The sequence below is a fragment of the Gavia stellata genome, chromosome 3 (assembly GCF_030936135.1).
Source record: "Gavia stellata isolate bGavSte3 chromosome 3, bGavSte3.hap2, whole genome shotgun sequence".
In the NCBI taxonomy this organism is placed as follows: domain Eukaryota; kingdom Metazoa; phylum Chordata; class Aves; order Gaviiformes; family Gaviidae; genus Gavia; species Gavia stellata.
This window is the reverse complement of record NC_082596.1, coordinates 43,712,962-43,740,786: the sequence shown is the minus strand read 5'-3', so window position 1 is coordinate 43,740,786 and position 27,825 is coordinate 43,712,962. Positions and strand designations below refer to the sequence as shown.

Sequence of the window (27,825 nt, the reverse complement as noted above, 5' to 3'; positions counted from 1 at the left end):
AAAGCCCAGGAAATAAAATGCTGCTACTTCATCATAAACTTTGGTACAAAGATTTTTTCTCTGTATTTGTCCCTTGACCTCACACTAGGATTCTGATCTGAGTAGAATTTATTGTTCTTATTGCACATGTTCTCAAAGCAAATGTAGTGGCTAAATGTGATTCTTAGATGGATACATATTTGTTACGCAGTGACTTCATGTGAACTTAAACTCAATTTTCTTTAAATAGAAAAAGTTGCCTTTTTAATTGAAATATTTTGGCTAATTACTGACATTGTTGTGAAAAGGAAAAGATTGAAGCAGTGATTTGACAGTTACTTTGTTTGCATAAAAGAGACATTACTCTTTGCCAGCATAAAAAAAATTAATCTGTCTTTCAACACTGTGCAGTAAGCATTTCGTGAAAGTACTTTTAATACTGAGTAATGTTTGTTGGCTTTCTTTTGCGCATCTCTGTTACTATAAGCATGCACTTTTAAAGTCATATTTTGTTTTTTCATGCATCAGTAATACTGAATTGCTTGTAGACATTAAATGAATGGCATGCTTATAATATCACAGAAAGATCCACTTGATCTTCTGCAAGTGCAATTTGCTACAAGTCCCCAGGCATTAGGATAGTAACGCCAACCTATGTTGGTTGGCATGTGGCAGTCTCCCAGTTACTCAATTTTTATTTTCTAGTTTTAGATGTTATGAAAAACAGCATTTACTCTTTAAGATGTGATCATAATGCTGATTGTCCTGTTAAATTCTAAACATGGCCTTTTCCCATCATGCAAGCATTTTTGAGATTTCAGAGGTTTTTCTCATTTTCAGTGAAGCCAGAGTTAAAATCTCAAATGACAGAAAAAAGGAAATTGGGAACCAACCAAGAAGAAAAAGCTCTGATCATTTTTAAATATTCCATTTAAATTATTTGATATGTTATTTTGATTGTGAGCTTTTCTTATTTTACCGTTTTAAACATGTTGTAAGTTTCTAAAAGTGTCTTCAAACCAAAGAACTGAAATTTCATTTAGAAAATATTAGAATAAGATATTCGACAGCTTCATTTTTTTTTGAGCATTTCAAGTCCTGAAATGCATTGAACAATGCATTGAAAAATGCATTTCCTCCAGTTTCACTTTAGACAACTTTGAGCTCCAATTATGTGGCCTAAGGTTATAAACTCTTGGTCACCCTATTAGCTCCGTTTACTTGGACAGGGTTACTCGGCCGAAGGACACAGTTTGTGTCAGTTTGCGGACCGGTTGTCTGAAATCCAGCAGTATCAAGAGAAATATTGCTATGACTAAAGACTTACTATTATAAGAGTGAGGATTTTAGCTCTGAATCCTTTGAAGATAACTTTGAAGATAATAGCCAAAAGTATTTTCAGCCTCATTTGTTTCTTATCTACACCTGCTGCTACCAGGCATTGTGTTTAAAAAAGGAATATTTATGAGGCAGTAATTCTCATGAAACATCTTGATTTTCAGCTAGATGAATTGGACAAGCGAGGAGCTGCAGTTTCTGAATTCAGGGATCTGTGTTTCTCCTGGGGAGCTGCAGTGGGTTAGCCTCGGCTAAGGGCCAAAAGCCCACACAGGTGTTCACCCACTCCCCTCCTCAGGGGGACGGGGAGAAAATAGGGTGAGAAAGCTCGTGCATTGAGATAAAGTCAGGGAAATTGCATACCAATTACTGTTGTGGGTAAAACAGTCCTGACTTGGGGAAAATGAATTTAATTTATTGCCAATGAAAATAGATTCTGGTAGCGAGAAACAAAGACAAACAGTAAAACAACACCTCTCCTCTCCCTCCTCCAGGCTCAACTTCACTCCTTCACTCCAGACTCCTGCACCCCCTCCTTAAGCAGTGCAGAGAGGGATGGGGGGGTACAGTCATAGAATCATAGAATTGTTTAGGTTGGAAAAGACCTTTAAGACCATCAAGTCCAACCGTTAACCTAACACTGCTAAGCCCACCACTAAACCATGTTGCTAAGTGCCTCATCCACACGTCTTTTAAATACCTCCAGGGATGGTGACTCAGCCACCTCCCTGGGCAGCCTGTTCCAATGCCTCACAACCCTTTCAGTGAAGAAGTTTTTCCTTCCTTCAGGAGTCACTTCCTTCAGTGACTCCTGAAACTGAGTCACCAGTTTCAAACTGCTTGTTGTATTCATAAGTAGCTGATTTATTTCTTGTGATCTGACCATGTAATTTCATAATCCGTATACACTTTTTTCAGTATCTCTACAGTCACTGAATGATCTGCTTTTCCATACATTGTAGAGACCCAAATATCCTACTTTTCTTGTCTTTGCTGTTATGCTTTTCCCTCCTTTAAGGCACTTGCACTCATATCCCAGCTTTTCCACTTCAGGATTTACTTTTTCAAATATATGATTGTGGAATTTGGCTGCCTTGGTGCTGCAGATGATGTCCCACTGCTCCTCACTGCCTGGGCACTGCAGGCACACCAGGAGGTACTTGAATGTGCCCTTGGGGTTGATCTCTACATCCTGCACCGCTGCCATGGCAATGCCCCCAGCCTGTGAGGAGATACTTTTCCTCGGCTCCAGTGTGGGTCCTTCCACAAGCTGCAGTCCTACAGGAAAAAAATACCGCTCTGGCGTGAGGTGTCCCCAGGCCGTAGTACACAGAATCACAGAATCACTAAGGTTGGAAAAGACCTGTAAGATCATCAAGTCCAACCATCAACCAACACCACCATGCCCAATCAGATCTTTGCTCCAGTGTGGGCTCTTCCAGGAGCTGCAGGGGAGTGTCTGCTCCAGCATCTGGAGCACCTCCTCCCCTCCTTCTCTCGCCTTGGTGATCATACTGCTGTTTCTCACTCTCTTTTTTCTCTTCCTCCCCTGCCTGTCCAGCACCTTTACCCTTTCTTAAACATGTTACCACAGATGTGCCACACGTGGCTGATGGGCTGAGCAGTGTCCAGTGGTGGGTCTGTTGGAGATGGCTTGAATCAGCTGCATCCTGCACAGGGCAGCCTCAGCCTCCTCCCACTCCTCCCTGTATCCCCCCTGCTACCAAAACCTTGACACTGACATTCAATGCATGAGCTTGTCTGTCTGCAACCCTGACAATAGTGCTTTTAAAAATAAATCAGAGAATATCCCTTTGTTATAAGACATAAAAGATAGCATAGTCTAAGACTGTTGTGGAAGTAACAAAACTTTGAACTTGACAGCATAAAAAAGCCCTTCCATTATCTAATAACATTTGTTTGTTTGTTTGTTTATTTATTCTGACTATATCTATATACATGTATAAGCAGTTTAGTCCCCTTAAAAGAAAAGCTTTTCTTATTAACTATTAAAGATGCTTTTTGAGAGCAGAAGATCAATTAGGAGTCATCATTATCTCTTCCATGATCCCGTTCTCCAACTTTGAGATTTACATTTCTGTTCCCACCTAAAGTAATCACTAAAACATTTATATCATGATATGTCTTACATACTTGCATAGTGTATGTAAAGTGATTGGGAGCACATGCAATACAGAATGAAACTGAATTATTGAAGATAGATAAAAGATAAGTCAAATCTAATCAGTTCAATGAAGCTCTGATGTATTTAAAATTAAGAAAATGCACAACTGTACTGGGGAAGGGTAAATAATAGTGGTAAAATTTCAAGCAGAATGATAGGAATTAAGGGCCAGAGAGCACTGATAAAAGAGAAGACTAGGAAAATTTTAAAATTAAACCATGGCTCTATTTGAAAAATGTGGGAAAAAAAAGATCTCCCTTTTTTTCTTCCAAAGAGATATAAAAATTTTCTCACTTGATCTTCAAAGTTTATAAATATTGATCAAAAAATAGGCTGACCTTTCAAACCCTCAATTTTCAGAAAGCGTGCGCAAAGTAAGAGGAATAAACCCTGGGATCTGGCTAGCGTACAAATATACCATCGCTACAGGTATTTCTGACTACTATAGATCTGTAGCATGCAGTTCTATATTTGTATAGACATTTATGCTAAACCTATGTGTAATTGTTCTTCTGAATAAGAAAGGACTTATGAATGTATTTAATTATTTTGCTAAATTGATAGTATACTTAATGTCATCTTTATGTCCTTAATGTAAGTTTTGTGGTGTTGCAATATGATCTAAATTTAGTTATTGCTAGGATATTCACCACAAACAAACATACATCTACATCTCGGTGAATATAATTCCCTCTTTCAATGGATATACTTCTTCTCTCTCTCTCTCTCTCTCTCAATACATATGTGTATATAGTTATAAAAAAAATTCCAATATATAAAGTAAATAAACTTAAATGGTTTATGATACAGCAGATTGTGAGAATGTGGGAGAATGACTGTGAGATATTTTAAAACCAGTATACAGGTACTGTTTGGAAAGGCAACAAAGAGAAACTTCAGATGACTATGAGAAGGACTTTGTAGCTGAGTTGCGTTCACAACAGCTTGGTCTCCCAGAGAAAGAGATGAATCCATCATGAGGTTCACTTGAAAACAGTCTAAACAAAATTATCTGGATTCTGCTGTAAGCAATAATTGTGATGTGACTAAAAGGTGCATCAGTCTCAGGAATAATGCTTTTCACTTCTAACTTGCAGGAATATACTTTTGTGTGTGTGTGTGCGCGCGCGTGCGCGCGCGCGTGCGCGTCCATATATGAGGGGGGCTTGGGTATGGTTTGCCACATTAGTTTGCCAAGATGGTAGAAATGGTTCTCACAAATGAAAAAAAGCCTATTTTGAATCAGCTCCTTTTGTGGAGTACAAACATGTACTATTAATTAGTACTCCCTTGTTCTATCTTCTTGCCTCTGCAGCTATTTTAAGTTACATCTTGATAGGGAGCTTTTTTTCAGTTGCAAACAAGTTTGTTATTATTTATTGCAGTATAAACAAATACAGGTATGTTAGAAATTATCTCTCCATTTAAATTTTTACTTTGAGAAAAGTCTATGAAAACTTGTAATTTAAGCAATATCAATGGCAATAAAAAGAAAGAGATCTCTAAAAGAAAATTTGCTTTTTAGCCCTGAAATGTAGCCACACAAAAATTACTTTTCACCCCCATTCCCTACAGCGTTTCTGAAGGGAGATAAAAGTTAAGAATTAGTATCCAGAAAACATTCTGAAAAAGCCTATTACATTCTTTTTCTCTGTTGTTCAAAAAGGCAAAAGAGTAACTCAGTTCAGTTTGAGGTTATATATCTTACAAAAATGATGCAATGACTACAATATCCTCTGATATCATCGTAAGTGGATGTACAACATGGCGTAACACATACTGTGTTTTTCAAGGAGCAAGTCTAATTCCCAAAAGCAAAAATAAACCCAAAATAACATTAAACCAATAAGACAGTCTAATTGCTTAGAGACAGTTTGCGTGACCAGATTATAGTATGTCACTTCTTTTTAGATCAGTCTCTTCTAAGTAAACAGACATCTTTCAGCATCTGAGTATTTCCCTGTGGCAGTCTGTTAAGAAAAACATGAGAGGAGATCTATCTGACATCACTCTTTCCGCTAGCTGTTCCCCGTGATTTATTTGAAGTCCCAAGGATTGCTTATCTGCTGCGATAGAGCAGCAGAGCCCGTGCGCCTGCCTGCTTGCTCTGTGTGGTGAGTCTATTGTTCTGTCACGGCTCCTGAGAGATTGCCGTGGATTGACCTTGGCTGGTGACCAAGAGGTGATTTTGCAAATACTGGTTTATTTCAATAACATTCAAATAACTTTTTGCAATTTGCTTTTTTCTTAACACATTCAAAGTGAAAGCCACAAGGACTGTGATTCCTAACAGAGGTTGCTCCAGAGGGGGTTTTGCATTTCTGTGTTATTTTTTCATTCTCTAAGGCCTTGTGTTGTCTTCTGCATCTCTGAAGACAGAGATGGCTGTGCCTGCAAAAAGAGGGAGTCGACTGCTGCTCTTCAGAAGAAAAATGTAACTACATAAATGTGTCTTTAAAATCTTATGGAAGCATGGCCAATATTGATTATAAAGCATACTTTCTTTGTCAGTATAATACAAACTTGTATGTCGTTATTGTCACAAGGTTCCAGGGTGTTCATCTGAATATATCTCTCCAATTTAGCAGACTTTTAGGCAATGTTAGATCTATATAAGAATACTACTTTCCTTCATTATGGTCTGAAAATCTGAGCATTTTTTCTTAATTGGTGTTTGAAATTGTCAAGAAGAAGCTAAGGGACAAAAACATAAAAAATTAACTTATTAAAAGTTGTCTTTTTTAATTAGAAAATCAGTTGAAAATAGATATTGTTCAATATTCAGTATACTGAAGATAAGAGCATGAATGCATTTCACAGAATAGCACTATATAATGCAGCTGTATCCTGAAGGTGAGAGGAGCATCTGAGCATACCTCCTTTCCAGATGCAGTCACATTCCCCAGGCACTTCACAGCTAGTATGAGCTAGATGCTTGGTACAGGTATTGCTGATGATCCGGGAAGTAAAGCAGGAAGAGGTGAAAAAATTCCTGGGTCTGCTCATGATGTATTAGGCAAAAGGAAGGAGGGGCATGGGTGGTTGGCTGCAGAGCTGAAGTGAGATGAGTAGAATGTGCAAACCCAGAAAGAAAGTATATATTTTGAAAATCTAAAATAAGTAAAAGTACAAATTTGAATACATCATTATTATGGAAAACAATAACTTTTCAGTTGTTTCAAACTAAACTGTAGGGGGTTTTTTTATTTTCAGTTTATGAATTTTCTGAGACTTTGACTCCCTGACAAAATTTATAAAGGGAAAATATAAAAAAACTAACAGTTGATGGGACAGGAAAGGAGATTTTTGTTTGTCTCAAGTGAAGGATAATAGTAGTAAGAGGGAGGAAGCTTGAAAATGCGTCAACTTTCTGCTGTAATGGAGCAGTAGAAGCAGAAACGTTATAAAACTGTATTGACAGCCAGGCCTTTCCATTTCTGACCTCTCCTTAGTTTTTAATGGTAGGTGATATGTTGTCTTCTAAGTTAACTCATCTACTCTTTCTTGGTTTTGTGATATTATTTCACTGGAGAATGACCACAAGGATCACTCCGGGGATCAGTCTGATCAAGTGGGGAAATGAACAGATCCTTTCCATTAAAAATTATATGTGCTGGATTGTATCTGTGTCAAGCACAAAGTAAATAATTTGACTAAAGAAACTTAAGAGATAGAAAAAAAATTAGTGGGTCACTTATTCTATAGCTTTGCCAACATATGCTTTCCTTTTTAAATAAAATTAAAATTTTAATACTTTATCTAGTCTAATTTCAGTGTCTCACATAATGAAACTTCAAAGCACTTTTCTTATTTTTTTGCTGATAGAACTGCTTGAAGACAGGAGCAAGACTTTTTACCATTCTGTCTGTGGATATGTATTTAACTCATGGACTTCTTACTTACAAATATTTGTATTGCTTTTGGTAATTTAATTACAACTTGATTAAAAATTAATAACATCAATACAAAAATATTTTTATTAAATAAAATTAAATACATCATCTTACCATCAAAATTTTAATTAAAATGAAGTAGTACCAGTTTGTTTATGTATAATTTTTAACCAATATTACTGTGTGTAGAAAAATTTATGTTCACAACATCTGAGGCTTCATTTAGATAGAGGAAAAGACTGATAGATGGAAATTTGTTGGTGGTAACATCTAATATTGTTTGATTATTTTTGAGGGAGGTGGACATTGCCTTTTTATTTTTTATTGAGCATATGTCCAAAAATCTTTATCAATGTAATGTCACTTTTTAGTACTATTTGAGATTAGAAACTGGCACTATGCCAAAAATACAGTGCAGAAATACAGGCTGGATGTCTTCATAGAAAAAAAAAAAATTGTATTTAATTGGCTCAAAATTCAATATATGTATAAAGTCAGTAAAATACCAGCCATGCATGTGAGAGAATTTACAGGGATGTAGTTCCAAATCAAAATAAAATGAAAGGGAAACAACAGGTCTGGGAATATCCAATCAAGACCCTGGGAAATGACAATTTAATCCAAAGGATATAAAAGTAACTTAAGATATCTGAATATAGGGTGTGTGTGTGTGTGTGTATGTGTATCTATATATACTTAGTTAGATATAAACATACATATACAGAAATATCTACTTATAGCATTTGTATGTAAGTGTAAGGGGGAAATAAATGCAGAAGGGGGAAAACCAAGTATCCTGGAGGGCTACAGTAATAGAAATGGTGACTGTCTTCACGTTTAAAACTCAGTGTGGGAATCCTGGGTTGATTTTAGGAACATGCATTCAGCTCCACTTTTCACATCTAATACTGCAAGTATGACAGTCAAATATAATTCAGTAGTATTTTCTCAGATCTTCTTACTTGCACCTACAGTTAACACAACTGAGTAAAATAGACTTGTACTGGGGATTCAGGCACAGTGATACAACCCTGGAGGTGGTCGGCTTGTTTCCTCTGGGCACCTTCAGGTTTGAGTTAGATATCTTGGCTCCTGAATCCTAGGCAGATGCAGGGCCTTTAGACTGGGGTCCATATTTGATACTATTTCCATGTCTGTCAAAGAAATGGGTATCTAAACCCAGGCCTACAGTTAGGTGTGTCTCGCCACTGGGCATTTGTATCTATGAAGTTTGTTGTGGAGTTAGATGTTGTACGCAGATCAGTCTTTTCTTACACACAACCTAGACAGGAGGAGGACTGTTGAGCTCTAGTTCACTGTCTTGAAAGCTAAGATCTTAAATCCTTGCTCTAAATCAGGCAGTGAACTGGACCTCTGGAGTGGTAAGAGAGCTCTTTAATTACTACCCAGAGGAATGGAGGACAGCAACAGCTTGCTGCCTGGGCTGTAAGAGGAGACGGTCAGGTTTCTTCAGGCAAGGACAGGCAAAGCAGTGACGAGCTGTGCATTGCACCAAAGCTAAGACATTAAGCAGCTTAGTGTTGTAGGAGCTGGAATGGTTGTACACGTGCCCAGCAGCAAAGCTGTACTGTTACCATTTTAGGAGTCTCAGGAGCCTGGGCACCTACAGGAGTAGGCAGCAGATCAGAACAAGTGTTTGAAGGTGTAAATTTTGATCAAAGACTTTAGTGTTTGTAGGAGGAAAAGCTGTATAATATGTCTAAGCCTTGTCTTTTTCCCTTCTTGGCCTCAATGTATGAACTCACTCTCTCTGAAAACAGCCTCTGAACTCCATCGAGGAAATAACACCAGACCCCAGCAAAGGATTTTATGATGTCCTCCAGGAGGAAGCAAAAGATCTGTCCCTCATGGTCGCTTACGCTGCTGGAGCTTCACGAGGTTTCTTTACCTTATGCTTCACAATGTCTCTATGAAATAGGAAAGTTGGCAAGGTCATTTACAGAAGTTCAGATAGACAAACTGAGGCACATGGGGTTAAATTTCAAGGTAAGCTGATAACAGCTTGGCCAGGGAATTCATGTGCTGCCTGCTTAACCCTTTTCTTCGACCATGCTCTGTGGGAGATGCAAAGAGTTATAGTTATAAATTAACAGATTCGTAAGAAGTACAAGGAAGTTTAAGAGTATAAAAAAAGAATGTGTGACAACCTTAGCTGTCTTAATGAGAGAAATTTTCAGTAAAATGTGAAGGTCCACATAGGAGCTTTCTAACCAATACAGGAAGGACTCAATCTTTAATAAGCTGACAGCACCAATTAGATCTGCAGTTAGTTGTAACACAACTGCTTTTTACAAATCATTGTGTGTTAAGGTCAGTACAGGTGGCGGCATTATTAATTTGGTGAAAGGGCTGGGAGGGTCACGAGGGCAAATATTCAAGGGAGAAAAGAAATTTTCGAAATGTTGTAGGAGAGGGAAACTAGGGATAGGGAAACATTTCTAGTCACTCTTTTTCCAGTTTAAAGAATCTGGGATGCTTGGTAAGCATTCACATATCACTGCAGTGAATTATGTAGATGTAATACAAAGCAAAATGTAGTCTAGGATGGCTCTTTTTTCAGATGCCCATACTCAAAAAAAATGAAAATATGTCTGACCTCTCCCTTCAGCTAGTATATCTTACAGAACATCAGTAACCATCTGTAGATGGTTAAATATACCTGAGGCAAGAAAATAAGGAAAACTAAGCTGAGAATGATTATGCATTTAACTCTGAGACAAGCCGTACACTCCAGAATGAGATTCTAACATACTTAAAATGATGTGTCAATTTGTACTTCTGCCACGCCAGAAATTTCCCATAGGAAGCCATCTTCTGAACACAAACAGGCATTCGGATTTGAGTTAAATTTTGTGGTGGTCAAAAACCAGAACAGTGCAAACAGGAGTCTGAACATCCAGGCAGAGCTCTCTTAAAAGCAGGGCTCTGGTTTTGTTTTGTTTTCCTCCCCAGAGGCATACTTTTTCTTTTTTCTCATTCTGCATCCCCAACTGTTGGTTATCAAATCTATGTTGGAGAATTTAATGAATAAAAGTCTGTGAGGATTAACTTGATAAGAAGTTCATGTATATCAAACACTGAAATGCTGTTGTAATGCAATGGCTCAAAATCTTATCAGTAGTAACATATTAATAGTGGCACTTTTTTTGGAAGGCTTTACTGGAAAGGATGTAAACAGGCTGGGCACACTGAAGGGAACTTGACCCAGGCCCCTGCTTCTAATGTGATAATTTCCTTTTCAGCTTGATAGCAGTTTCCTAGTTCCATACCTTACTGAGCAGTCCAATTAAAAAAAAAAGCAGAGGTATAAGAGGTTGAAGGGACTTGGAAATATAAGGCACATTATCAGCATTTTCCTGGGGCATGAGGTCAACAGTAACAGTTTAACTGGTGTAGCAACTGTCCATTTTAAAGAAGTGACTCACGCTTGAATGATAAAAATACTCAAGTGTTAACCTGCTGTTCCATATGGCTCCGACTTAAACAAAGGGTGTCATTCAAGGGCCATAGGATTGCCAGCCGGGGAGGGCCACATCGCACATGGTTCTGACCCTGCTCTGACTCAGGATAATACTGCAGAAAAGGCTGCTTATGTTTCTCAACCTGGGATGCTGGTTATCTGCTAAGGAAGAAAGAATATATCAGCAAACATGATAATGTAATTGCTAACATACTTTTTTTTCTTGGGCATCAGTTTCCTGGATATGATGCTGATCTTGAGAAACCCTGAAGACTTGTAGAATGAGGTGGAAAGTGTTGGGTTATATTTAGGTATTTGTACCATTTAATCAGTTCAGTTACTAAACCAAAATCCATAGAAAGGGAAGACTAATTAATCAAAATCAAAGCGAGCAATGATAAAATTATTTTTTACAATTATTTTGATGCTGTACTTTTCTGGGCTGATACAAAGAATTTTGGAGTCGGTTAGAAACTTTCTCTTAGCTTTGAAAACTTCGACCTGAGCTTTGGTTCAGCCCAGGGACTGCAGGCCAAGCACTTGCTTAGGCTGCTTGACCTAGGCCTTTGCTGTATAGAATGGTGTTGCAGGCTAACTGCGGGCACTGGACCTTCAACTGGCCATCTCTATGCCGCTGCCTTCCTACAGGACAGCCTTTGGAATCAAAAGAAAAACTGCCACTGATGCCTATGGTCATTAGAGTAGATCCTTTGTACTTCTCTGTCACTGCATTCACAAAGAGCCCAATGTGAGATTTTCTCTTTTCTCTTCTTTTCAATGAGAGACAAGAACTGAAGTTAGTGACTTCCTCACAGTGATATGGTCATAATTTCAGTTATTGACTGATCAATAACCCTTACAAAAAAAAAGAGGGATATCCCAAGAGGGATATCGAGTACAGGTTAAATGTAATGTTTAGTATCAGAACTGAGAACTGAAGATGACCTGGAGATAAACAGGCATGTAATTTAAAAGTGAGGGTGACAGCAACCCAGAAAATTATAATGCTGCTTGCAATTACAGTTTTAATCACTGATATGTTTTCTCATGTGGCCTGATTTTGCCTTCTTAAATTTTCTGGACTAATTTTATATTCCCCAATTTTTCTTTGCAAATGGTTTATATGAAAAGAACAACCGTTCTCCAAATATTAAAGCTAAATTCTTATCACTAAACTATTTTAGTAGTTCCATGGATGTCAGTCAAGCTGCCCACATGAATGGATGAAAAGTGTTTTTGTATCGATACTGATTGCTATAGATAGGACTGTGATAATTTTTTTGTGTCTTGTTAGCTTTAAGTCTGAACTATACATAATTCTTATTGATGCTCATTTTATGATAAAGTTGACAATTTCTTCTACCTTTTCAGAATATATGAAGTGTTTGTAGTACAAGAAGGAACACAGTGGAGGTTTTAAGTTACATATGTCTGGACAGAAGCTTTGTAAGCCTTTTGAAGTCTTAGAGAATTAAGGGGCATTCACACCGTCAAATGGTGACACTTGTTTATTATCTTCACCTGGTCCCAGAAGTATTATCTCTTGGGTCTCAGATTCTAGTGGTACATGGAAGCTACTGATGGATTAGCTGTTTATCGAAAGTGGTTTTGCATGCACTGGAAAGCTAATGAGCGTAGCAATGGTATCTTAAATTCTGCACTTAAAAGAAAACCAACTTTATAAAAATTCCTGTATAAGTGGTTAAGTTATAAGGCATCAGAATAACACAAAGAATTTGCACTTGTTCATCTTCTGAACAAGTGTGAACAACAGAATACTGACTGGAATGTAAGCAGTATATTAGCTAAGATAGAGTAAGGACCTAAATAATTATATTAATATAATATTTAAAAAAGCAAGGTTTATAGCAAAATATCTGTGCAAGATTATAATATAATGTTTGTGTCTATGCATCTTATGAAAGTGGAACTGAAGTGGTATTTTAAAACTTCTATGAAAGTTGAATTCTCTACTAAGGAAAATAGTTAAAAACTCATTATGGCATGCCATGGTAGAGTCTACTGAGCAGTGTTTTTGTTACTGTTCTACACAGCTAGTTTTGAGAGCTTGCTGTAATCCTGATTAAGCAAAGAAGCTCCAAATCAGATTATACATCTGGTAGCAATTAGAACAGTTGCTATCCAGGGATATAGTATTTCCACTGGAAAAAAAAAAACCCCAAACATTCTGTGGTATAATTAAGCTACAGTTGTAATCCTCCTGTCTCTTCATAAGCTATATTCACCCACATTTATAATCGTTGCGTTGCCCTTTTTCCAACATGCTGAAATGAAGAATGCCTCATGGATGACAAAACTGCTTCAGACTGTCATGTTTTATTGAGTGTTGTGAAAGAAACTGTGGAACTATTTTCATTGTGATATCTGAATAGAGAAAATATGGGAGAATTTTTAGCACAAAGAGGATCATCTTGACCAAATGGTTGAACAAAGCCAAGAACTAATGCCAGGAGATAGTTAATAAATAGTTTCAGAAGGTGGATGGTAGAAAATCCATTTTAACATATTTAAAATTTATGTCACTAAAGAATTTACTTTGGAGGATAACCTTACACTGTTAGAAGATATATGACCTACATTCCCCACCCACATTTTTATTTTACGTGGTTCTGTGAGTCTCTTGAGGAATCTAAGTAAACAGAAAATTATATAAATGAAATATTTAAAAGGTAAATAGAGTTTTAAAATAACATAAAAGGACTTGCTGAATGAGATGTTAGACACTGTGCTCTGAACAATGGCTACCTGAGGTGAACCTGGTCTGGTGATTAACATTAGCTGAGATTAAGCAAATGGATTATGATGTGTTTTCTAGCTGAGCACCCTTGGAATAAGACTAAGGATGTTCATTTCATATGGCATAGACAATCACATGTAGAATTTATAAATCTCTGAAAACAAGCTAACTACTCTTTTATTTACATAGGATGTGACTGTGGGTGAGTATGATGAAGTTATATGCAATACTTACCAGCTGTATGGCATTAGACGTATTCTTATCTATTTAGAACAAAGTGTTCCACTTAGTATCTTTATAAAATTTAGCAGCTTTGTGCATGAACTTTGAATCAGTGGTTTTGTTTATGAGAATGCAGGCAAAGCGATGCAATTCTGAATTCTGTTTGATTTTCTTGTAGAATAAAATTCTTAAAATTGTAATTGCCAAAATATGTTAATAGACATTCTGTATCATGTAATATCAGCTATTTCTTAATTCTAGAATAAAATATTTTAAGTATGAAAATTGATACCATGTTTAAGATGAAATGAATCTATTACAGTGTGATCACCTGTAGTATGAAATAGTAACTTCTACAATATGTTGATTATTCATTTGTTGAAATGTTTGCTATTTGTAAGATGCAATTATAAGGTATCTGAAAGATGCATAAGCAATTTCCACTATTAAAATTAATACTAGAAAATATTCATACATGGTGTGCTATGCAACTATCAGATCTCTGCCAAAACTATCTGTTTTATCATTTGTTTTATGTTTTGCTAAGGAAAACTTTTTCTTAGTTACTTTTGTGAATTCAAACTATTTCATGCTTATAATGAAAATTGTCTTTTTTTTTATATGTGTATTCTCTCTTTGTTTTGGATTTCGTTACTTCCACAGTGTCAAGACTCAGTCTAATAATTATCTTTGAGTAAAATGTTTTGTATTTCTCTTCCAAATGTTGATGCTTACATAACTGAATATTTTACACAAGTGCAAATATCCAGAACAACTTCTGAGAGGCTAATTCAAAAGCGATTATTATCATTAGTCTCATGAGAAAATCCACCTATTTTATCTCTTGTAAGAGTGAATAATCATACAGTTAGATGAAATTCCACTCCATTTTCATAAAGGGTGAGAAGTCATAGTACAGAGTAGCTGAGGAGCTATGTCTGTTCATTTCTGTCTCTGGCCATTATCGATGATTACTTAACAGTTTTCTCCCCTTCCCCAGAGATCCTGGACTGGACTCTGTTAACGAGCTCAAGTCTTCTTGGCCTGTTAAATGGGTTAACACGACATTCAGTTCACTCAAGAACTTTATTACTGTCATTGCTCTTTTCACTGGAGTAGAACATTTGCTTCCAAAGAGAGTAGGAAAGTTTGTGTTGCAGCTGGCAATAAAAATGCCCTTATGGATTTCCTCTAGGAATATCAGTATAAATAGAACGATGCATGAAGCATAAAATGGCTGGTTCAAATTGTGTCCCTACCCTTAACTCACCTGTCAACCTCTCAGTTTGGAAGTGTAATGAAAATTTAGGCAGTTAATGAACAGATGCATCCAAAAGGATGAGCAACTATAGCTCTCAGTGATTTCGGTTGAAGTGGAGCTCCTCCCTACCACAGAAAGTAAGCCATTTCACTAGCCATCATGGACTGGGTTGTACAAGATGCTGCAGCCAAGCTTGAAAATTTCTTCCTGCGAATTCCTTAATTAAATACTTACAGTTTTTAATTTTTTTTTTAAATTTTTCTTTTTACTTTAAATGGAATTGTTATTACCTAAATCAATCTTTGTGCACATCATTCTAGTCCAGACCTGTTTGGTTATGTTTCAGTATTAGCACTTAGAATGAGTACAATTTACAGCATAAATAATGTATTAAAAGGAGACATTTCTTCCTGTGCTCTGGTCATTATTCAAAATAACAAACATTTTAAAAGTTATTAACTCTTTGTGAAGGCAAAATACACAAGCTGAAAACAGTACATTATTGGAAAAGCTGGAAGAACACAGTAAGATAAAATTTTGTCAAATCTGACTTTATTTGAACCTTGGCTGCCTTGAAAAATAGCAGCGTTTTCTTATCAGTTTCAGAACTGATGTATGTAGTAATAAAGTAGTCACAATCTGGTTTTCCATAGCTTCATTAAGAAAAATACGTAGTAGCCAGAAGAGATTGTTCCATTAGTCAATAAGGCAGCTACATCAAGGTGACATTGTCAAAGAATTTAATTTATATTATTTTGATGACAAACATATTCCCTGAGACTGCTATACAGCTTTTCAGTAAAACTCTCCTAAAACTGCTTCCTTGAGGCTGATTAGTTGACTAACCATTTTTACCCTGTGTTCCAGTCAAAGCAGGCCAATGTTTAAGATAAAGCAATTTTATTCATTTAAAGGGTTGTGATTACAGTATCTGTATGTAGAATGGATTCAAACGGAAAGATTGTATAAGAGTGCTCTATTTTCAAGCATTAAGTCTATCGATATAGTTGTCAGAAATAATCTGTTGTTTAAAAGACTGGTATTTAAATGTTTCAATTTAAAGCCTACTTCTACTGAAGAATACCTGAAATTTTTGTGTCTTTATAAAGGATTTAAAGACTTCACTCTTACTAAAAAAAGTCTTTTTTGATCGGTAGTTTTCCCCTCAGTATAAATACAAATATTTTAGTGGTTTATGTATCATGAAATATAAAACTTATAATAGAAAAGCAAATGATCTGTCCATTTATGGTGCAACTTCACTCTAAAACATGTTTTGGGACTTATTCTGGTATAGTTCACAGTGTAGTAAATCAGGAGTCATTTCTCTGACTCCAATGGATTTGCCCAGGTATAAAACTAGTATATGAGATCAGAATGAATTGTATTGTCTTTCACTGTTATTATTTTGGACTGAATACGGCTCATGCCTAGGCACAAATTGCTCCCTTCTAATAAGGATTTTGCTAGTATTGTAAATACGAAATGTTGTCATTAGCTTCATCCTCAAGAAAGAAAACATCTAATTACCATTCCGGACTGACAAAGTACCTTCTTCTAAGGAAAGGTCTCTTGTACCAAAATGATAAGAGATTTGAAATTACATTGTAGACTTTTGGCAATATTTGCAAGTAGAGCTATGCTAACTTAATCTGACAGTACTGGAGTCTTTGTGGAATTTAGAGATAACAGCTTGGATCCATTTAAATCCAATGATTTTTGGCACAACTTGCTGCTGTTGATTTCTTATAAATTCTCTTTCTGCACCTTTCAAAGTGAAGACGGTATTATTACTAGTCATAAGAAAAGTTTTACATTCATCTCCTCTTTCTTCCAGATTGCTGTCAAAATGAGTGAAACACCTTCAACTAGTTACTCGGTGAATCAGCCAAACTCCTCTGAGAGTGAACAGAGTTCATCCGCGCGCCATTTCAATGTTACTGAACCTGTTGTGGCAAAACGGATCTGTTTCTATAAAAGCGGAGATCCTCAGTTTAATGGGATCAAAATGGTCGTTAATAACCGGTCTTACAAAACATTTGATGCCCTGCTGGATAGTTTATCCAAACGGGTCCCATTACCTTTTGGGGTAAGGAATATTAGTACACCAAAAGGGAGACACAGCATCACCAATTTGGAGGATCTTGAAGACGGCAAATCTTATATTTGCTCCCATCAGAGGAAAATGAAGCCCATCAACCTGGAACAGGCTAGCAAAAAGCCGCTGCCCTGGCAGATCAGTAGGCCTGTCAGCGCTCGTCGTCGAGCTGTGCAATTAGCAAGGGAGAATGAAGATGGATTTGGCCATCAGGAAAGCAAAATAACAACTCCCAAAAAGATGCTTGTTTTCAGAAATGGGGATGTAAGACTCAGGCGCACCATAGTTCTGGGAAAGAAAAATACACAAACCTTTGAGGCCTTTCTGGATTATATGAGTGAGTTAATGCGATATCCAGTTGTGAAACTATATACCACTGACGGCAGAAAGGTGAGGATAAAGATGAGTACTGACAATTTTTCTCTGATTTCTTCTTGATTATTTTTAATTAAAAAGGTGATTTTATCAGTTATAAGCTTGGGACACTGGCCTGGTGTAGGATCCGATGTGCTGAATATCAGCTGTTTCCTTTCTGTGCCTTTTCACCTTCAGAAAGGCTACTAGCTTGGAATCTTGTGATCAGAGAGAAGCAAGTGAAGATACTTTATTTTAAGTCAACATGAAAAAACACTTTTCTTTTTCTTACTCAGGCCTCTTTCAGGCATGCTTTCAATTTTGTGGTTTTACCCATTTACACAGAAACTTACTTTAGTCTTAATGCTGTTTATTTGTGATTTTAAATTTTTTAAAAAATTTGATAAGTAGCATCTAATAGCCACACCTATTTTATCCTTACACAAATGCAGAATGTTTTGCCATTAATGACTTGATTGTCTATTATAGTTTTCAAACCATGGATCAGGTTCTGTACCTCTAAATGCAGATGACGCAGCATTAATAATCCTGATTTTCATCTCACATGCTGTTCTATATAAATTTGTCTCACTTAGTGTCTTATCTGTGTGTTGTTTAAATGCAGAAAAGCACTTGTGATTATACCTAACAGGTATCTAGAAAGAGAATTCTATGCAGAGCTCCAAGAGTTCCAGGAAAATCTTGTGTTTACCCTCCATTTGGTGAAATTCTGTATTAGGTTGGGAAACTGTCCATACCAACTATAAGTCAGTGAAATGAGTTTCTAAGCTTTGTCTTGCAATATATTTTGGCACATAAATTCAAAACTGTTAGAGAAGACTGTGAGCACCTTGATCCAGTCAGACCTGCTTTGAGCAGAGGACTACGTGACTTCCAGACGTCTTTTCCAACATATATTGTTCTGTGATTCCATTCTATTCCTCTGTGGCAGTACAAGTCAAGTACTTGTGGTGTATTCTGAATTTCCCCTTTCTTCCTCCAAATATGTGTTCATATGTACACCTACCTCCAAATGCATATTCTTATTTCATGGCTATGAACAGTCACTGTGCAATGATGAAACAAAATTACATATGCAAACACTTAAATTATAAGAAAATTTTGATCTGGATCCAAGTTGCTTCTTGAAGTCTTTTTCTAATATATCTATATAACAAGACACACCCTCACAGAGGTAGGAATTGCCTTATAGGAATGGAAAAATTAATTCCGTGCTGTGATACGTATTTAATACCCTGCTGCAAACTAATGTAGAGACTAAGAAGTGAAGATATTAAAGCATGAAAGGGATAAATCTCTTACATTATTTTCGTGGTTAGTAAGGCAGAGAATTTAATTTTACTTTTTTTTTCCAGGTTCCTAATCTTCAGGCCCTGATATTGTGCTCTGGAGCTGTAGTCGCAGCGGGGAGAGAGCCTTTTAAACCAAGCAATTATGATTCTCTTGGGTATTCACGGCCTGCTAAATTGCTTGGAATTGCAAATCGCGTGTACCCAAAAGCAAATGCCAAGTCAGAAAGTGAAAATAGTAAGTTCTTTGAATTAATTTGTATTTTATTAAGTGGTTTATCTCTCTCAGCATAAGACATAAACCATGACAATCTTACTAAGATCAAGACTATTCAAAAAGGCTGGCTGAAACTGTTTATATCTGCTCTGACTCCTCTATAAGACAGTTCCAAGTGTTAATGTTCTTTTCAAAATGTAAGTTTCTGCTAAGTACTCAACTAGTATGCATATTTTCTTTCAAACAGACTTATTTAGAACACGGGTGCAAATCTATATTTTATTTTAATGCACTTGATTGTCATTGTTATTAATTCTTTTTGCTGTCACAGTTAATAATGGCACTGGTAAAAAAGAAACCACAGGCTGCTTCAGGCTCTTAACTGACTGAATTTCTTAGCAAAACTGTTGTGCAGTTTTCAGAACTTACTTACCTTAGCAAGTGGATGTCTGAATTATCATTGTCATGACTTTCACTTTTTCCCATGTCCCATGCTCCCCATAAACAGGAAAAAACATTATAGCACCCATCCACTCACAAATTCATCATGGTTTTGAAGCTGCTTTTGTCTAAACAGAGTGTCATCCTTTCCTATATCCTCATGGCTGTGATATTTGTTTTTTGGATAAGATTGGGAAAAGATAGATACACAAATATGTACTTTCACGTTGATTACCCATAGAGTTGTACCACTGATAAGGTCAGTAAAAGTGTGAAGTGGCCAGTAGATTACCAAGAACACGAGGAGCTGTTGAAGAGAAGCCAGGTTAGCTGAATAGCCTGAGGCTGAGGGGAACAAAATGCTGCGGTACCAGAGCTTCAGGTTGTGTGGGAATCCTTGCATTAGAGCATCCTGTAGGGCCAAGGCACCCTCCAGGGGGAAACTTATTTAATCCAGAGGTACCTTGTACACTTGATACAGCTGCATGCTGTACTGGAGAGCCCAGGGAACACTGTAATTGTTTCTGTACTGAGACTTTCCACAGAAATCTTGACTGTCTCATGGAGCACATTGATACATAAGACACTTGGCTCCCATTTACTTGAAGGAGTTTCTTCCACATCCCTTGTAGTTTATTATGTCCCCACCAAACTATTAATTTTAGTTTTTCTCAACCTTCATGTTCTTTGACTTGCACAGCTTGAGAGCTGTTTGCAGAGCATAACTAATGAGTCAAGAGAGAATAAGAACATTTTGAGAATGAAAGTTCTACAGAAACAAAAAATCCTACCCAAATTTTGTTTTGAGCCAGAGACTGAACCTTGAAATGGTAGAAAATGTGAGTGGCTGAGAATCTGATAAGCTCCCTCTTGTAATCCTTAGTTAACAGCAATTACAGAAAGAGAGAGAAAAAAACAGCTCTCTTTTTGTCTTTAATTTGAGAAATTCAAAAGTATCCTGTGTAGGAGGCATCACTGATGATGTGAGAGCCTGAAAAATCAAATTTCAGGCACTTTGTTCCAATTCCCTTTCCTGAGACAGGGAAGGTGAGATTTTTACTTTGGGAAGCATAAGGTCTGGTCTGTCTTAGAAGAGTTAGTACAAACTTTTATTTTTGATTCAGTTCATGATAAAGCATATGCCTGGGTAACTTGCAAGGCACTCTGCCTGAAATTATAGACATGTATCTATAATAGTAATATGTTAACTGTGAAAGTCTTGATATGAGACCATTTATGACTTAGTTGAGAAAAAAAAATACGCTTAAATTCAAGCAATGTAGATAAGTTAATATTACATGTGTTAAAATATCTTTCTGAAAGTGAAACCTTTGTATTAAATGGTGGCTCCCATATATTTAGGTATCAGTAGCAGTTGTGGATGTCTTTGTGTGAGTGTACATGCACTGTTTTCCTTACACATGCAGAACCACTTGGAAGACAGCAAAACTTTATTTTTATCTCATGTTCTTTTATCTCTCACCTCTTCAGTGAAAACTGCTAAAGAGAGATGAGATACAACTTTTTTAAAAGCCAAGTTATTACAGAGTAATCAAAATGTATTTGGGGAATATTTAATGTGTATGCAAACACATATTGGATCATACTCAAAATTCACTGAAGTCTGGAAGCGTTCTCATTGGCTTTACTGAGTTTTGTGCCATCGTCTACAGTACTGTAGCGTAAAGTGTATCTCAGAATGTCATGATTTAAATTCAGATTTTATAAGAAGTTCAAGTGCTTCAACATTTACTTCTCTGTAGCAGGTCAGTCCAGGGGATTGGATCTGAACCCTTCATTCATGTGTCAGTGACACTACTCACAGTAATTACTCATATGCTGTAGATTGTTGGATTAAGCTTGAGGAGATGTATGTTCACCTTGACTGTGCACTAACTGTAAGAATTAATAGGAAATTATATATTAATGATTGCTGAGGCATGAAGAAGAAGTAAAGTCGGTAGCTTGAAACCCAAACAAGTGAGAGCCTGTGAATCCTTTGAAAGGTTCAAGGTGGCCTCACCTCCCAACTAAGTATAAAATGAGAGCATTTAGTACTTTTTTAGGCTTTGGAGCTTCAAATAAGACTATAGCTCTGGCACTAGAAAGAACCTATTGTAAAATAAAATTAAATGGAAAAGTAGTTAAATGCTCGATTCTGTATTAAAAATTGGTTATATTTCTCTCTCTAACAACTTCTTAAAATGAACAGCAAGATTAGCCATATTTTTCTCTTTACTTTCTAATACTCTGGTAAAATAAACACACTTCATTATCTTCTTTTGTACTAATTTTTCTCCTTTCTTCTTTTTCTTTGCTGCCTGTCTGCTGTCTCACCATCTGGATCCTTATTCATGATATTTGTCTGCTCTACTTTCCACCTACTGAATGAATTTGGGTTCTTTCAATGTAACTATTGCCAGCGAGAGCTGAAATTAGCTCTAGCTCAAGATCTCAGATATTCTCAGTTTCTTCTGATAAAGGGTCCAGCAATGATAACAACTCAAATGATAACAACTCAGATTCTTCCTATGTTCCTGACAGTCATAATTGTATAGGAGGAAATCAGTCAGTTACTGGTGAAGACTTATCCGTGGCACAGTATGAAGATGACATTGAGAAATCTGTTCACCTTAATCAAGATGGCAGTATCACAGTGGAAATGAAAGTTCGATTCAAAATTAAAGAGGAAGAAACCATTAAATGGACAACCACTGTAAGTCGTGCTGACCTTTCCGATGACAAATACCACAACATTTGCAATTCTGGAATACGTGCGGAAGACTGCTTATCCAATGTAAATGTGTCAGAACATATAAAACCAAAAGATACTCCATTTTTGAAGAGCTACAAGAAAGAAGAGGGAGACTCATTACAGCAATTCAATGCAGAAGTGTCAGATAAAGAATCAGAGTGTGATTTAAAAACTGTTGGTTGTAGTATCTGTAAGAAGAACAATTCTGCAGATCTAGATGTAAGCAATGTACCTGAGGATAATATCAGGCCTCGCTTTTATAGGCCTCCCACCCCTGGGCCAAGGCGTGTTAGACAAAAGAAAGCAGTAGTTGAAAGTGTCACCTTGATATCTGAGAAAGAGGTTCAGGAGAAGACAATAGGACAGTTTTCCTACAGTGAGGAAATACAGAACGGAGAAAATAAATCTGAGTATTGCATGGTAGCTCATTCAAGCAGAAAAAAATCAAGTGTCAGTAATCCAAAGTTTAGTGACATGAGTGATAATGATTTATTAAATCTTCCTTCAGAGAATATAAAAGAAGAAATGCTTTTTAAAGTAAGCCACAAGAGTAATGATTTAATAGAAACCACAAATAGGAATACATTAGAAATGCCTGACAAGGATGAATTGGTAGAGAATATATTAGAGAAATCAGTTGTTGAACAAGGTACATATAATAGTTTAGTATCAACCTGCAAAGCTAACATCAGTGGTTTCATACCATCATCAAAAATTTACCAGGCAGCTCGGCCAGGTTCAGCAGACCACATCCATGAGTCACGTGATATTAAACAAATAAAAAGATCACTGAGTTCTTTCATTAGATATTCAGAATTATGTCAGTCAAAAGAAGAACCAAAATGCAAAGCTGTTGATTTATTACCTATTTCTCAAGATTCAGTGCATTCAGCCTGTCCCAGACATAGCCAGATGAAGACGATGGTACCTCCATGTAGTAAAGCTCCTACTGAGAAAATGAATCCAACAACTGAATTCTTTCCTGCTGCTACTGAAAGTGAGAATCAAATCAGTGTCAGGACTGAATCTGTGATGGCAACACATCTCCTCGATGACAGACAATCTGCATCTTCCCTCACTAAAAAGAAGAAGAAGAGAAAATCGTCTAACTCTCTAGAGCAAGGTACATATGAAAATCAAAAAGATAAAGAAATTCCAGGTATAATTAAAAGTGAGGGAATGCATATCACAAGCAAAACCACACAGGATTCCACAACAGATGCTATGGATAATTATTCTGAAATGCCTCAGAAAAAAGGAACGGAATTTTTTGCAAAAAACAATGATGAGTCTGTCGATTCAGACAAAAGTATATGTCCTGAAGATGAGTTCTATCACCAGGATTCAGTGGAACAAAATGGATTATCATCTAATAAAGAACCAAGAAGTAATAACAACAAGTTGGCCAATGTAAAATTGAAGTCAGGCAAAAAAAATAGTATCGTTTCATCTGCAAAGAGTGAAGATAGTCTAATGACAGTTGATTCAAACACTGAATCTGAACACAGTCAGGATAGGCTGAGTACTGACAAAGAAGGCACACATCTCACAACCAATTCTTTCGAACAGACACTGAACTCATCAGTGATTTCAAAGTCATTGTCAGAAGTGCCAAAGAATCTTAACTTTGAAAAAGAAAAGGAAAAGAATATTTTGGAAAATTTGTCATCAAAGAAAGAGAAAAAGCAAAAGGGGATGAAGAAAAATCTAAGTAAAGGTGCAAATAAGTTAGATTCGTCAGAGAGAGAAATGACACTTGAGGGTCTAAAACAGGAGGATTTTCAGGAGGAGGTTTTTGAGCATTCTCTCGATAACTATGTTCAAACTTGGCTGAAAAGCTTCCTACCAAATTCTGTCTTACCTCCTATAAATAAAAAAGAAGGGAATGTAGATGATAACAGTGTCTCTCATTTTTCTAAAGAAAATACTGGTGCTTCTATAGATAAAGAAACAAGACTTATCACAAATAAAGTACATGTGACTGGAAAAAACCATCTGGCTGAATATAATCTAACCAAAAAACCATTAGAGCCTATTTGTAAATTGGGAACTTTAGAAGAATCAGCCAAGGATTTAGGTGAAAAACAAACTGACTCTTTGATTCATGCTAATAAAATTATAGTAGAGGAAGCCAGGTATTCACTAAAGTCAGAATTTCATCATGATGGCAAGCTACACTTGCTTCATGAAACACATGACAATGATAAAAAGACGTCAGAAGTTGATAATCAAGATACCAATCTATGTCAAAGAAAAAAATCTGAAGTTGCTGTTCAAGTTGATTGCGCAACTGTCAATGAGAAAATGGGAACTGGTGTTCAGAATAATTGCATGTCTAGCATGTTGCTGCATGAACTACAATCAACTTTGCTTGGTCTCCAGAAAGAACATAGTGGATGTATAGGAAAAGCTTGCAGCCTTTCAGATCTTTCTCCTTCAGCTTTTGGTTCTTCCTCCAATGTCCTCCTAGCTTGGCTACTTGTACTGAATCTGAGAGAGAGTTTGATTGGGACAATCAAAGATGATACGCAAAAAACTACCTGTAGCTGTTCTGAAATATTTACACAGTTACAATTTCTGAAACAAACTACAGTTATAGAAAAAGTTGATGAACTGAAGGCTGCCTTCTCACATTTTCAACAATCAAGAGAAAATAACTTATTACACTTTGAAAGGGAACTCAAAAGGCAGGACTCCACACATTGCCATGAGAATATGCCTATATCTAACATTCATAATGGTATACATTTGCATGAAAATGAAAAATCAGTTGAGCCTTGTATTCCAAAGGACAGTGTAAATTCTGAAGAGGCTCTAAAACTGACTGGTGAATTAGAAAGCTGTTTTGATATACAGAAAGATCTTTGTAGAGAAATTGAGACTTTAGACTTGAGTGCTCCCAAAACACAGCTAGATGGTCAATATGCCAATACTAATTCAAATACCTGTAGCCTTGCATCAGCTATAGAGCCACCTGAAAGGAGTGAAGAAATGCCTGATAGCCTGTATAAAAAATCTCAACATAAAAACACTGATACATCGTTCACTAATGAAGAGTCAGAAACTTCAGTAGAACCTAACTCGACAGTCCATAGCGTAACTTCTAATGATAAAAATCATATTTTAGATCAGGATACTTCTGAGTTAGAAGGTGAAAAAGATATTGTACGTGTTACTACTGGTAAAAGTGAAGATGAGAAAGTTCGTCCAAAGTCAGCAGGTAATGACAAAAAACCAAATAACCAACTTAAACTAGCTGCTGAAACTTCTGTAGAGTATAATAATGAGGATTATTCTGTACAGGAAGACAGAGAAGATGCAGAAACTTGTGAGGAAACCTCTGAGAGGTTATCTACAATCTCTCCATTATCATTTTGTTATGAATCAAAGCAAATTACAGAATGTGATATGAGCGAAGGAGAACAGAAATTGCAAGTAGAAGAACTGGAGAATAAAACGTGTTCAGACATTTCTCAATTAAAAAAATGCTTAAAAAGTCCTGCTACTTCAGACTGGTCAGATTACAGACCAGATACTGAAGACAGTGATTATAACTTTAGAGCATCCAGTGATTTAACCAATGAAAGCGGGGAGGAAGCACTACTTGAAAAACATTATAATACTGGTTATGTAAAAAGAACTATTGAACAACTTTATGGCAAGGCGGAAGCTTCATTTAAGCCTGACTTTCACAAAGGATTTCCTTATATGTCGAAAGTATTTCAAAAGGATACCGAAGAATTCCACTCTGCAGTGGTGGAAAAAAACATTTATTTTTCTCAAGAACCTAGGTCTTGTTCTGCAGAGAAATTGTCACATTCTTCACTACCATCACAAGAATTTCCAGTAATCACAAACAAAGGCAATGCTATATTAAGAAGAGAAAATACTTTTTTACCAACACCTTCTCTTAACAGAGAAGAGACAAGTTATACTAATGACCGTTCAGGGGAATCTCCAAAGCAACATTGTCAACCTGATGTACAAGCTAATGAAGATGAAGGAATATTGATAGATAAAGGCAAATGGCTTCTCAAAGAAAATCATTTGATAAGAAGATCACCACCTGAACGGATTGGAATGTATGGCAATTTGGATACAACATCAACAGACACAGTCCTTGATACTAATAGTGATGACGTTCCATACTCGCACTTTGGCAATCTGAATCAGTACCCAGTCCTCAATGAAATCTCCTCTTCAGAACTTGAAGACATGGCTAAACCCTCTGAAAATTTTTGCAACTACTTCAATATACCTCATAATAGTGATTCAGACCCTTTTCAGGATGACTTAAGTATAAAAAGCAAACCTAGCCGCAATGGTAAGATCACTTCCCTTCCTGCAGCAAACAAGGAAAAGGCCAAACCATCAGTCATGGTAGTTTCTACTCCCACACATCTTTCCACAAAGGCTGATACCAATTTTCCAGCTTTTACATCTGCAGAATTTAGATTGCCTGATAACAAGGTGCATCCATTGGAACAGCCTTTAAATGATGAACCCATACAGTCTCAGCCAACTGATGTTAGCAGTGCTAACAGAAGTGCTCTTCAGGAAGAAGATTCTCTGGATAAACTCCATGCTATATGTGGCCAACATTGTCCAATACTGATGGTGACAGTAACACCAATTAATGAGGAATGGAGAGGATATGCCTACCAAAAGGCATCTGATATTGAGAACCAGCTCAGTCCATGTTTGTTGGCCAAAAAGAGTGGACATTTACAATGGTCAGGCAAAGATTTAATAACAGACAAAAATAATCATGTGAATTTGAAGAATAACTGTATCAATAAGATTGCCAATAATATTTTTAATCGGTTTTATGCTAATAACACCTTAGATTTTATTAGTAACTTTGGAATACTTGCATCTTCAACTCTGAAAGACATAAGCGGTTTAGGGAAGTTACATGTTATAGAGGATATGAATGTAAAACATGTGGAAGTCAGCAATTGTCAAAATAATGTATGCAAATACTTACCCAGTGATCTTGTGATAGGCACAAATAGTTGGCGACCCAATAGAAAGCCAAAAATATGCCAAATCCTAAGAATAAGCCTAATTCATATTGTTGGAGAAAAATTTTCTCCCATGTTGGCAGATCCAGCAGAAACCTGTCATTCTGAAACATTTCTGAAGTGTGACACTTCTTTAAATAACATTGAACACAATGCTTCTGAAAATCTGAAAAATGAAAATGCCTTTCCTACAGAAGAAGAAGAAGAAGACGTATACTTTTGTACAATGGACAATGGAAACAGTAAAGATGAGAAAGACTTGTAATAGAGATCTTGGAATTTCTATAACATTAGGTTAGTGAAAACATCTTCAGAAAAAAAAAATTACAAAATAAACTGCTGAGTGTCACACCCAGTAAAACTCCCAATGTGAATGCAGCCCAGACCTAGATAAATATAAATTGTAATTGTATATCATTGCTGAAATACATTTAATTATTTAGATTTTTATGGGAACCAACATAAGATGAAAAGGTGTTAGTGATTTCTTGGTTAAAACCCAGTTTTTT

At 36.4% G+C, this 27,825-nt stretch overlaps 1 protein-coding gene across 1 annotated transcript; it reads left to right on the top strand.

The window, feature by feature from the left end:
* Positions 1-16,966: 16,966 nt before the first annotated feature.
* Positions 16,967-27,581, top strand: LOC104253256 (RP1 axonemal microtubule associated). The gene is made up of 3 exons (XM_059815674.1): positions 16,967-17,605; positions 18,946-19,117; positions 21,961-27,581. Exons 1-3 carry the CDS (start codon positions 16,967-16,969, stop codon positions 27,579-27,581), a joined length of 6,432 nt encoding a protein of 2,143 aa, XP_059671657.1.
* The last annotated feature ends 244 nt before the right edge of the window (positions 27,582-27,825 follow it).

Bases quoted from the DNA above. Each gene is read 5' to 3' on its own strand.
- LOC104253256 (XM_059815674.1), top strand. From the start codon at position 16,967: ATGAGTGAAACACCTTCAACTAGTTACTCGGTGAATCAGCCAAACTCC. The intron at 17,606-18,945 runs GTGAGGATAAAG...TTTTTTTTCCAG, and splicing joins ATACCACTGACGGCAGAAAG to GTTCCTAATCTTCAGGCCCT. The intron at 19,118-21,960 runs GTAAGTTCTTTG...AACTATTGCCAG, and splicing joins CAAGTCAGAAAGTGAAAATA to CGAGAGCTGAAATTAGCTCT.